The 13,774-nt window shown below is 35.2% G+C and overlaps 1 protein-coding gene across 1 annotated transcript in view; it reads right to left on the bottom strand.

Annotated features, from left to right (window-relative positions):
• The window catches only part of JMY (junction mediating and regulatory protein, p53 cofactor), a gene marked incomplete at both ends in the record, with an annotated part of 46,672 nt that overhangs the window by 12,068 nt on the left and 20,830 nt on the right, over positions 1 to 13,774 (bottom strand). Inside the window, 3 exons of the mRNA XM_009575661.1 lie at positions 569 to 738; positions 2,948 to 3,098; positions 12,997 to 13,170. Of these exons, the coding sequence (XP_009573956.1) occupies positions 569 to 738; positions 2,948 to 3,098; positions 12,997 to 13,170 (495 nt within the window). The remainder of the gene's footprint in view (positions 1 to 568; positions 739 to 2,947; positions 3,099 to 12,996; positions 13,171 to 13,774) is intronic.

The raw sequence follows: 13,774 nt of genomic DNA, 5'->3' as shown, positions 1-13,774 counted from the left end.
CTCTTTCCGCAGGAAAGCTGAGGAAAGCAAAACTCCCTCTGGAAGACTGCCTTAATAATTAGGGTAAGCAGAGACAAAAAGAGTGCAGCACAACAGACTAGTCATCTGTATAATTTACTAATGTTCAGACACCTTCCATCTGGAATGTCAGAACTATTCCAAAAAGGTGGTCATGCCTCTGAGAGCTAAAGTGTGGAGATTACACAGCAGCAGATTTCTGTCCTATCCCTTCTCTTCATTTTATCCATCTCAGTGGATAGCTGTAAACATTAACAGTAAAAACTGTCTTCCTGGTTGATTAACCAGGAAAACGTGAACAGAAAACATAAGTAAGTGGCACAAAACCCACTACACCTATGTTGCAACTCCATTTGTCTAACATGGTAGAGTGTAGTAAAAGTTTAAATACAAACTTTTATTATTAAAAGCAGAAAAATAATGACTTTCAAGCCTGGGGGGAGGGTTTGTTTGGTTGGTTTGATTTGGTTTTTTAAGTACATCAACACACTTTAAGGTTTGGTTTTCTTATGCATGTTTTATTTTTCTGTTTATTGGTATGAAAAATTACCTCCTCTTTCAGTGCATGTTTCTTCTGCTCCAAACAGATTTCTTTAGCACGCATCAACTGCAGTGTCTCCTTAGAAACTGCATACTGAAGCTTTTCCATACGTTCCACTGCTGCTGCCCATGCTGCCTTACCAAATTTCTTTTGGTCTGCTCGCATTCGATCGTACACAGCTACAGAAGGGAAGAAAAGGCAGACAGCTTACCAGTCTACTCTTCAGATCACTAGTGATTCTACTGCAGAGACAATGCCCACATTCTCCAAAAGCATACAAAGTTCTCTTAGCAGGGAGTAGTCATTCTTCAGAGTACTAACCTTCAAATCCAGGATGTAAGTACTCTTAGGATTCATATAAATATGCAATTAGCTATTTGTTGACCATTTTATCATTGCAATTCCAATTTTTGTTATCCAGAGAGGGACCATTCTGAATACTCAGTACCCGAACACTTGAACCAATGGTTCAGAATTCTTGACTTAATGAAAATATCTCATTAATGCTACCATGTGATTTTAAACTACATCCCAAATATTCCCCGCTTCTGAAAGCCCCAATTATCAGCTACTGAAGTCTCCAATTTCCCTTGATAACTTCTATAGTGGTCATAAGTTTAAATAAATCTGCAGAGTGAAAAGAAGTTACAACTTAAAACAAAATTTCAGCTTGACCTCAAGTGCAATTCTGTAAGAATACGGAATTAAATTTAAATAACATCTATATTTTAACTCAAAATGCAGGTTGCTTCACAAAATTAATTCCAATTAACTAAACAAACTATAATCTGATCTTAATATGCAGGGATGAATGAGAATCTTTTCAGGAAGACTTCAGAGTAGCAGGAGTTCCTTGCCTGATTCAGATTTTCTGTTCTTGAGACCCAGACAACACCCAGGTTGACACACATGAGATTTTCATCATTTTTAATATATAGAACAATCACATGATACTGTACACTTAGCTTTGCAAAGCAAAGTCACAGAGTCAAAGGGAGAGCATTCAGTCCCCAGCTGCTAGAAGGTATTACACGCTGTTGTTAGGTAATAAAAAATACCTTTATGCTCTGTATTTTTCCTCTGCCATCTGTTAGTATTTTGGTATCTAAGACCACTCTGTGATCAGCAGAAGGCCAAAAAAACCCAAAACATAACAGAACAGGCAAGTAACCTGTATGCCAAAGGTCTATGGTTGTAAATGGTCTCCAGACATTTCATTTCCCAGCATTTTTCCCCACAATCCTGATTGCTGTACATAAAAAAAAAGCACGTGAACAAAACAAGAAGTAAATAAATGTAAATATACATTCTTTGTCAACTAATGGGGTATTTCATTTGCTGCCTTTGTCATACTAGAAAAGGAACGAAACTGATTAAATACATTTAGAATTTGCTCTAATGAAATTAATTCCAACATGCTTGAACTGGTTTAGTCACTTTTTCAAAATAAGGTGGAGTTTCATGTTATACTTAACTTGGGTTGTCATCGAAAGGAATCACTTTGCAGTGACTGCTTCTCTTGAGGCAGATCTAGCAGTCATGCAGGGAGATGACAGGAAACCTACCCATCAAAAAAGATTTTCTCCCAGGGGTACAGCTCATTTATCTGGTTGCACAATCACTATCACCAAGGCAAAGAAAGAAAGAGGAACCCGCAGTCAGGCAGAGAAGACAGTGGGACATAAACTCTGTCAGTGGTAGCCCACAGTCAAACTAAAAGAGGTGTCATGAAACCACATCCTCAGGTATGTTTGCCCTAATAAACTGATCATTTAAGTTAAAATGGTACAAGGATCAGAGCACAGATGCACATGGCAAGTTATATGACCTAGTTTTAGTGCACCAACTCTTTCGTAAAACTGCTGCATTCTTCAAGCACAGAAATGCCAAGGTCATATCCAAGATTTCTGAACAACTGAGCAGCTTTCACCGAACAGTTAAACTGAGCTGTTGCTTAGTATTTAGAGCTATGAAAAAAATTACTGAAAGGCAGGGAAGGCAGGAAAAGGAAATTAATTGAAAGGTAATAAACACTTACTATGGTGGTCTGCCATATCCAGTACAGAAGACAGAATCCATCAAGGGCTCTATGCTCCCTAAATCCTTTGCAAATGTACAGTGCAGCTAACACAAATCACATTGAGAAAGTGATTGTGAAACTTTTATCTGAAATTTCTATTCTGCTCACTTCTGATGATGTTCTGAAAAGGCTTATTGGTGAAAGATTCGAATAGACACAGAAGAAAAATCAAACGGGAACGACAACTGCATTTTCCTCATGGAGGATTGATGAAAAAAATAAATCACAGTACAATACAGAACATAGTAAACATTAAGTAAGTTTTTAAAGATCTCTTATTTGATGGATAGATAGTAGAAAATAACTACCTTTTTGTGTTTTAGCTGTTATTTCAAAGTATTTTACTGTAAGATCTTGAATAGAAAGCACAGCCATGTGGGCTTTTCTCTGCCAGTCGGCATCTTCTTTTTGCAGGCTCTCAATTCTTCTGGGGCCTAGGTAGTCATTCTCTATCGAGATCTGAAAATAAATTAGTCCATAATTAACAACACAATTAATTGTCGCTATTTTGCCAACAGCAACCAGTTTCAGGGTGGCTAAGAAAGAAAGAAAAACAAAAAGGAGAGAAAACTACCAGCAAACCACCATGGCTTCTATTCTTACATTTTCTCAAACTCACTTATTGGTCTGGAATTTCCTCATTTGGATTCAAAGTTCTGGAGAAAGTGTGGTCTAACAGAAAAAGCTCCCATCTCACAACTAGATCACATAGTCCAATCTACAGTTTCTTTTCTAGTAATCACTTTCTTAAAAAAATTCCAGCTATTCTTCCGAAAAAACCTATATTCTCTTTGAGAAGAATCCAAGCCTCATGGTAAAATTGGCTTAAGATAATTTTTTTCTTCCTGACGATGAAACTTGCTTTTGAAGACTTTCACGTTTTGCAAGCTTTACTTCAGATAATGCTTTGAAACTAAGAAAATTATGACAGCTTTCACAAAAGTGGTTGTCAGAAAGCACACAAGACGACGAAGAAACAGCAGAAGCCATTAACGTCAATACATCATGTAAACATCTATTTCCATCAGCTATTGCTTCAGAGTAATGGAACATAAAAGAACACATTTCTACACCATATGGATATGTTTCTGAAGGAAAACAAATTAGTTCTTCAGAGGAAACAAACTGAAAGGAGGTCCCTAATCTAGCCTGTGAGCAAGTGAGAATGAATCAGAGAGGCAAGACTCTGCTACTGGAAACATTCAACATGTTATGTTGAATTTTGAAGAGAGTAAAGTAAATTTAACGTGAAAAGATATGACAAACAGGCCTGCAACTATAGGATTTTGTTAAGTTTTATATAGTATACATCTCCTAAATAAAGAAATATTCAAGGATCTTTAATACTTCCCAGGTTCTTTCTGAAGACAGCTGGGACAAGAATGGACAAGACTGACAGAAATAGACTTAGGCCGGGTCACATTATAGCTTAGACAGGGATCTGTCATGTCTCTCCAGCTCCCTTCGTTATCCTTCTCCTAGACGGACTTGTAATAGGCAGAAAAGGAGAAAAACACGAGATGTAACAACAGCAGGTCAATTAATTATAAGAACGAAAAAAAGTAAGTTGAGGTAGCACTACAGATGGCAGAGGCAATATATAAAAAGGAAACAGCTTCATACATACAAACACTCAGCTGCCCTCCTTTGACACATTCCAGGAGGCCAAACAACCAATTGCAACCACAGCCTGCTAGATATATCAGCAATAATGCACGCATTTCAGCTTCATCATCCATTCAGGGACTTCTCAAAGTTAGTCTTACAGGTTTTAATTTAACTATGCTCCCAGCTGGTAACACAAACCCAACACTATTGCCCAAAATACATTGTAATTCCATATGTACAGCCCGAAATACATTAAGTGAAAGCACTCAGCTGTAAAAAGGGCCTTACAGTTTTAGTGGTTTTATCCTAACAAATCCTGACATGGACTTTAACGTTAATACACGCAAACTAACTTAAGACTGGATGGACTAGATTCCTTAAAATATCTGGAGCCTGGGACTAGCAATACAAACTACAGGGGTTTTGATTATCTTAATTGAGATACAGGAAAACGACATACACAATTCAATAAAGATAAAGACTGTAAAGGAAGAAACAAACTAAAAAGCAAACAAGATGTTAGGACATACAGAAAGAAGACTAAACAACAGTGTCATTGTACCGCAAAATGCAGTGGTGAATGTTAGAAGACAAAAATCATAGAAGATTAAGGTTATGGCATGAGTAAAAGGAATGACTGGGATTATTCAACTCTTTTTTTCCCCAGACACCTAAGAGTGCATATAAAGGAGCATTAAAACCACTAAGTTAAAGTATTTTATATTGGTGATTGATAGAATTAAGGCTAAATTGTGCATCCTGAGTTATGCCTTCCTTATTTACCCACGTGTATATCCTAAAACCTTTATTTACATTTCAGCTTCAATGACTGAGCTTCAGGCTAAAAAAAAAAGTTCACCTTCAAAAAGAAAGCTTTATTTTAATTTTTTTTTTTTTTTTTTTTTTAATAAGACATATTCTACTATTTGTTTGAAAACTTTGTTTAAGCAAGTGAGCTTGAGTGTTAAAGCAAGTGGGCTTGAGTGTTTCCAGATGTTCTAGAATGCTTTTGTGGATGAAAAGGATTGGACAGATTTTTAAATCTTCAGTTAAAAAAAGCTTATATATACAATAGACAAAATGTTAAACACATCCATCAAAAATTCATCAGAATATGGTTGACAATTTTTATATACACAGATACAGAAAAAAGGAAAATAATAAGGACACAAATATTAGACAAGAAGAAATCAGATTAAACACATATAAATACCCATGAATAGGGATACTGAAAATAACTGTAACAACTGCAAATAAAGCCCTACAGGACCCAGTATAAACTCAGCAAATATCATGAAAGCTTACAAAAATTGTTTTTTTCAGAGCACTACTGAAAAAAAAGTACTAGATTTCAACATATTTACAGATTTAGGTAAACATGGACTTGAAAAATTGACACTCTTATGATCAAGGTTTTCTGTCTTTGAAGACCTTAAGCCCCTTTCCTTGCCCTCCACAGCCTGCATAATATTACATGAAAGTCTCTTCCTTCTTTCTCCTTCCCTATCTCCAACACTGCAGAAGAAAAAATAATATATCTCCACAGTTTTCACCCTCCTTTACTCTAATCTTTGCAGGGACACACAATTTAGGATTTTCTGCATGTTTAACATCCTTTCAGAGTTTCATCAAGATGCCTTTTTGAATGAACACTGATTCTGCATCTTTCTGCACCATTTCCCCGCATACCCTAATCTTAGGTCAGATCCAAGGCTGTCCCCGCCCTTGCTTCCAACTGTAATTATTACTAGCACCTGGAGAAAAAAAAAAATTAAGCCATGAGATATGGACACATTGATAACTCCCAACTTCTGTTACTAAACGGCTTAGAGGCTTCCTGAGCTGATGGCTAATCTGAATCATCGTTAATAGCCACTGATGGGTCTGTCTCTTTCTGGAACACATATATGCTTAGTGTCCATGGTTAAACTGTAAGAATTATTGCCACAGAGCGTGTAAGGTGTGTTTTGTAAGAGTATAATTGTTTTTCCTTTATTCACAGGATGTTTTAAAGCACCACGAGTTCATTCAGGGTCCCCTGGTTTTTTTAGCATGCGAAAGACTGAAAGAAATCATTCAATATTCTCTTTACCTTATCATTCATGATTTATAGATCTCTTTCTTTAATCACATGCTTTCCAAACTAAGGCAATCTGATTCATTTACTCTGTCCTTGTACTGAGGCTTTTGCAGGGAAATACCCTTACTATCCTCACTGCCATCCTGTAACTATCCTGATCCTACAGTATGTTTTTGAGAGGGAGAAACTAAAACTGCAGCATTCAAGATGCAAGTATACCATGGATATATACACAGGTGTGATGTTGTTTTCCATTTTGTTTTGTTTGGGGTTTTTTTTCCCTAATAATTCAAAACCTTTCTTTCCTCTTTCAAAATGCTGAATGGCAAGCTATTTTCAGAGAACTCCTCAAGATAATTCTCATACCTTTTTCCTCAGGAGTTAATTAAGTGCACACAAATGTGCATGTATGCTTTTGGAGGTTGTCATGATCCTTCTGCACATGCATTACTTTTTATTCATTGACAATTTCAAATTCTGTTTTATTATCCAGCCCAGCCTTTCTTAAGGGAAATGTAAAAAAAAAAAAAAAAAACCAAAACCAAACCTTTTGGCATTCAAACATAATCAGATTTTTCTACAAGTTTTATTACGCATTTTTACAGGTGAACATCGAGAGCAGCTTCATACTCTATTCACCTTGCAGAGCGGCAGATTTAAGTGACCAGATACATGCCACAGTTTTGTAGCAACCTCATACCAAGAGTTCAGTTTCCTCACTGATTCAGACTCCCAGCCTGCCTTCCACCAGATCGCCTATTTAGAGCACTATTTTTTCAGAAAACCCATAAAACCCTGATTTTAACTCAGCAAAATGTTTTGCCATGAGTTCATATAATAAATCTAGACGATTTATAGTTCAGAATGTAAACAGAGACTGGCATATAACCCTTCTGAAATAGCCTGTGAGACTATACTATCACAGAATAATTCAGCATATTACACCAGTTTCTCAACCAAGAAAGCAAGTTTCTGACCTTCATTTGCAAATCCAGCCATTTTGCATAAACTTAGATTACCGTTTCTCCCCTACTCTACAGGTTTTTTAAAAGTCAAGTTTATCTATGATTTCTGATGATGTGAGGACACATCTTTAACTATAGATAGACTAAAAGAGACTTGAGAATTCTTTGAAGTGTTTCAGACTCTCCACTGAGTACTGCCTTAGGTTTTTTTACCAGACGTTTTTCATAAACTCGTCAGCAAGTCACTAGCCTGTAACTACTGGAGGGTGTGGTTCACAAAGTGAGAGGAATGAAACTGACCTGCTTGCCATGCGAGTAATTGTATGTTTTAATCAGTGCTGCTTTAGTGTCCTCCAATGTGCCTTGTGTAGCTTTGTATTCATGTTTTTCACTGCAAGACAACCATGCACTCAAAAATATTATATGAGGCTTAAAAAAAAAAAAATGCACAGTTCAAAAACCAGCTTACTAAGACATCAATTATCCAAGAGCCAAAGATAAAAACATGGATTTAGTAATACAGGACTCATCCATTTGATGTGTGGGAGCAACACTACAAATTAAGAGTATGAAGCATTGACATCCACTCCCTTCCCCACAACATCTGCATTTGACTATGAGACTTTTTTTAAAGCATTCTCTCTTTAAGTATTTTTAAAGTAATTCTGTTTTGCTAGCTATCCTCATCATCAAACTTACCTTCTCCTTTGAACTTGTTTCATACTTTGTGAAATTTTTTTTTTTAAACCAAAAGTTAAAATGTTCAATGCAACATAATTTATTTCTAAGTATTTTATTTTACGGAAATCAAAGTCAAATTAGTTATAAGGTTAACTACTGCAATTCACCGTCAAGTATTAAACCAACAAATAAATCCTCATACAGTTGAGCCAGAGTTATATTTTCATCAACTATAAATTATACCAGTATCTGCTTAAAGGAGCTTGAAAGAGAAGCACAACATACACTAATAAAGCATTCTACAATGTAAAAAAAACGGAATTTGATAATTATCAAGCTATATGCTGCTCTAATCTCTTATTTCCAATGCTAGACCTCAACATTAGTGCATTTAAAGACCTTAAAACCCCCTTACATTCAAGAGAATTAACATGTCGGTGAAAATAATGAATATGTATGCAATGAAACTAAGAGTGCTTTTAAATACATTTAATATATAATTACATTTTAATGTTTTAATGAGAGGTAATGATGAGTGTAGGCTCTCACCTGTATCAAGGTATTATCAGTTCTCAGTTAAGCAAACCCAGTCCAACTCAGACCTTCAACAATGCTTGTGTCAAAGTTTTGCTGGCATCTACATGTAGGTTATGAAACAATTTATCTTACATTTTATCTTTAGTTTAATACCAAGCACATTTAAAAAAAAAAAAAAAAAGCATGAAAAAAAAAAAGCCTTCCACTGATTTCACCTGGGGTTTGATCAAACACAGTGCCTACTCAACAAGGTTGTGAAGTACTGTCCACAGTTATAAGATCATAAAAATTCACAGTAGGAAGGTAGTTTCTTTCTCTCTATGAAGGCCGGTGAACACAACTGTACCTACAGAAAGGGCTTTGGGTTTTTGCCCATGAAGTTTTTCTTTTGAAAGATTTTTTTTTTTTTTAAAAATAATCAGATTTGGTATCCTGTATCAAAGAACACTTTATATCTTAGTCTTAAAGGGCTTAAAGCTTGATCATATTAACCTCTCAGTAAGTTCTATAGCCAAATATCAGCCACTAACTGGTCCCTCCCCTCCATACTTTCAGAAGAAGACTGCACTATATATGGAGGATTTGACAAAATTAAGATTTAACTATCTGAAATCAAAGGTACCAGAGCACAGGTATCTACTCTGCTTTTTCCAAATTTCGGGAGTATTACAATATTTCACCTTCAGGTTTCCAGCAACTGATGCCTACTACTTCCCACTTTTCCGCTATAGCAATGTGTATTCTTAATGTACAAAAAATTTGCTACATTTTCACATGGAAAATGATCCATTTTGATAAATGAAAAATTTGTAGGTATAAACGTGAAACATTTTATTGCAGCTTTTTTTAGTTCATTAGAAGTCTGATTTCTAGCAAAAAAAGCATCTTAAAATCCATTTAGAATTTGAAATTAATGCTAGATAAAATAATCTACAAATATTGTTTGCCCTGTGGCTTTAAGTGCATACTTTGGAAAAATATGCAGAGAGCCCAAAACATATAATAAAGCATTTGAATATCAAGCTTCACTTGCCTGATGGCTATGTTACATTTGAGAGTCTGAAATCAGAAAAAACGGACAAGTAACCCAAACAGTGAAATTAACATGCAAAAACTCACTGGTTGAAAGTCTTTACATATTATTACATCTAAACCAGCAACAGTCCAGAAATAATGAAATTTAAAAATGCCTATACAAATTCAGCACAGCTTTTATGTGTATATAAATTATAATATTGTCTTCAATTCCTTTATTATACCTTCTCCAGCATCCAGTTAAAGTTCTAGCTGTTTGGCTGGCTTATCAGTACAACTTTTCACACTTACCTTACAAAATATGATCATGCTAGACACACAGAATATGTCTAGTAAGCATATCTTACATATTAATCTTGAAATGAGTACAGATTTGCTTCTTTGATGAGCATTTCTCAATTTGATAATACCATTCATTACAAATTGGCTTTTATTTGTGTGTCCCCCATAAAGGCCTTGGGGCAAGCAGGATTATTACCACATCATATATATTAAAAAACCTAAGTCCCAAACACTGCTGTGCTTGCACTGTCCAATTTTTTCAAGAATGCATGGTATCTGGTAAGCATTTTGCCATGCTTAGAGGGAGGTCCCCAAGGATTTGAGCAGCACTCACAAATATTAAGCATTCCTATGAACAAAACTAGGTTTCTGAAGCTGGGAGCCCCAAAAATGAGAAACATATCACTACTGAACGCATTGTTCTAGGGCCAGATGAGTAGTCCATATTTAGACAGAAATTTTGGCAGAAGTCAGTTTTCCAGAGTGACATTCCATTTCATAATAAGCCATCCTTTTCTTCTTCCATAATCCTGTACCTTTTTCATTATGTTTTCCAAATTCAGCAATATGTAAGTGCTTCACAATACAGCTTTGATTTCTCACCCATACTAAATGATCCATCCTTCACACTAAATGAGGCAAATACACCTGAAAAACTAGCATACAATCAAGTTAAAATACAAAAACAAAAAAGAAAAAAAAAGAAGACTGCTATCATGTCTATCATGAACAACACTAATCTGCATTTTCAAGCCTCTAAATGTTTTAACTTTTTTAATGAACTTTTGTTCTGGGTTGTTTTGGTTTGTTTTTGGTTTTTTTCCCAAAAAAGAAATCTGCAGAGAATACAGCTGTCCTACTCTAATAAGCCTCCCCTGAGTGGACAGAATTTCGTGTTTGTTTCTCCCTTCCCTCCTGTACGCTTGTCTCTTGCTAGAAGTTTCACAGCAACAGCAGAAATTTAACATCCATGATATATGTTCCAATTTTTATGTCTTGCTCCAAAAGGAGAAGACACTAAACACTCTTCTCAAAGATTATAGGCAAAGCAATTAATTTCCTCCTAAACTCTTTCTGAAAACTGACAAAATGAAACTGATTAAAATACTTATTAAAAAACCCAAATTCTTAAAAAACAAATTGAAATAACTTCCCCACAACTCAAAAACAGATACCTAATTGAGAAAAGGTCTAAATATGTTAAATAAAGTAATTACAGAAGGCATATGCAATCTTGACCAAATACTGGTATTTGTATTCAAGCTTAATTATCCTTGTAATTTATTTTTTCATTTTAGTAACACATTCTGCAAGTTCTTCCTTCCTTACCCTGCCCTATATCCAAACTTTATCCTTCTCCTTGTCACTCTTTACATGTAAACAGTATTGTATGTTCACAGCTCCCATTTTACTGAGGTAGTAAGCATCAGAAATACTTCTGTTATGCATGAAAATGGAGCTAACCCCAGCCATAAGGGTTTAGAGAAACCTAAGGATCTTTGTTCCATTATTAAGCCTGCCAGAAAAACATATGCAGCAAGCTAACACAAACCATTTCATGCACAACTTCTATTTATAAAGCAATTCTTCTACCCTAGCTACCCAGTGTAATACGTATTTTGTCATCCTAGATACAAGTACTGCTTTCTCTCAAACAATGAAATGAAAAACAAGAGATGGCATCTTTCTCAACCACATAATACAGATGACCAAGTTTTGTAACTCAGAAATTGCCAAGTTAGGAAGAGAATTTAATGTACATTAGATGCAACTATGTACAACTGAAATAATCGACCACAGAACATGCCTCTGAAGTTTACTCAGGTTATTCTCTCAGGAAAAATAGAAAATGAGATATGTTAAAACTGGAATTCAAGAGATCATTGAGGTTAAAAAAAAAAACCCAAAACAAAACACAACTCTTAATTCATATTCCCTACTCTAAATGATACTTATCTTTTCTTGTTTGACAAAAGAACAAAAAAAATCATCTTTTCCTCTGCTACAAATTCCAATAAAATGGGAACTATTTCACCATGATTTGAAGAAGGTTTTTTATTAAATGTACTGTTCATAATCTTCAACCATTTTCAATACATCTGAAAAAAATATTCATCCCAATTCTCTACGCACCAACATTTATCATTCAGGGGAAAAAAGGGCACTTTTAGTTCAAATATCATCACATTATCTCACTGAGTTAGTTTCAGATTGCTGAACTTTCCGAAAAATTACTTTATGGACACAGCAATAGCTCAAAATAAAACTGGTTTTGGAATCATAAATCCCCTTGCCTGCTTCCCTCATTCTATACTCAAAATCAGGGAAAAACACTGTATTTTTAAATTGAAACCAGTAAAAAATAATGTTGACTAACTGAACAAGGTGCCAAGCTGAGATAAATTGACATTTGCGATACAGATTAAATGAAACAAACACATTTTAGCTTCTATGTTACAACACATGTATTAGAAGAATCAGAAGGCTACATTCTTAATAGTCTGCATAGGAACTAATGATTTTGTCAGAAGTACTTCTGAGATGCAAAAAAGAAGACATTTGTTATTTTTGGTTAAGTATTTAAAATTAGAATTATTTTTAAATAAAACAAACATATGCATTATAAAACAGTTTTACCAAAATGTAGTAGTCTTTAGCCGGCTATACTTTTTTAGCTCTTAGGAAAATATACTGTTAAAGTGTTGCAACAAATTATATACTTCTAATACGCTTCCAGGTTTAAGTGTTTCACAACATTAGATGCGAAGCTACTGACTTCTCATGGTTTATCAGATGATCTCAGAAAAGTAACTTCCTGTATAATCTTTTAAAAGAATTAACAATAGCATAGATACTGTACATACGTCTCCTTCTATTTTATATATTAGTCAGTATTCCCAGTAATCACAAAATTGTAAGTTTTATGTATTAAATTCAGCCATGAATTTGAACAGTCAAACACAGTACATTAAACAGGTGATGGTTAGTGTCAGAAACATTGTCACTCTTCAAAAGCACTCCTCTGAGTGGAGGAACCAGAAAAATAACATCAACCTCTAGTGGAGAAACCATCACTGCATATACTGCATAACAGAAGTAATAAATAGTAAATACTAACTAAAAAGCATGATTTCCCCATTAATAAGAAGTTCAGTTACCTTTACCATACCTTTATCTGCTGTCTTCTAAGCATCGCAAGTTCCCTCATATCTCGGAATGGCTGTAGTAAGTACTGATAGAGCTCCGTGGTAGCTTCTGCAAGACTACTGTAGGCTTCATCTTCCATTTGATACAGGTCAAGGAGCTCTACCATGCTTTCTGTGTTCTTGTGCTTTTCCAGAAGCTGTAGAAAAAGTGCCCATTTTAGTGAATGTGTTCAAACATTGCTGCTAAAAGTGATGGTCATTTTAAAACATTTTTTAACCTACCCTCTTGTATTATCTTTACTCTCCCATAAAATCATCACTCAGACAAACAAACAATCTTAATCCCCGCCCACATCTTGAATTTAGCTAGTCAAGTATGAGCACGTCTCTGATAACCTTAACTCAAAATACGCAGCACTCCTATTGATTTTTTCTTTCCAAAAATCTCGGGAAGGTAATGAATATGAGCACAAAGACAGCACAAAAAGCAACTTAGTACAAGAATCTGTAACATAGTAACCAGATATGCTACTTCACACATTGCCCAGTTTCAGGTGTCGGGAGGGGAGGGAGTGATAGGAAAGGAGACAAAAGAGGAGAAGTCACATTTTCATCTTTCTAGGTTTTTTGGTGTTTGGGGTTTTTTTGCCTGTACTTTGGGCCCACACAGCCCCTTTGTATCAGTGCAGCTCCAGATACAGACAAGAATCTATATGAAACGAAACAGTCATCTGCATTTGGTAATTTTGCCTTCCGGTTTATGACTTTAGCATAGAGAGTTTAGGCATGCAATTTCAAATG

Source organism: Fulmarus glacialis, unplaced genomic scaffold, assembly GCF_000690835.1.
Source record: "Fulmarus glacialis isolate BGI_N327 unplaced genomic scaffold, ASM69083v1 scaffold13974, whole genome shotgun sequence".
Lineage (NCBI taxonomy): Eukaryota > Metazoa > Chordata > Aves > Procellariiformes > Procellariidae > Fulmarus > Fulmarus glacialis.
This window is presented reverse-complemented; position numbering and strand designations above follow the sequence as displayed.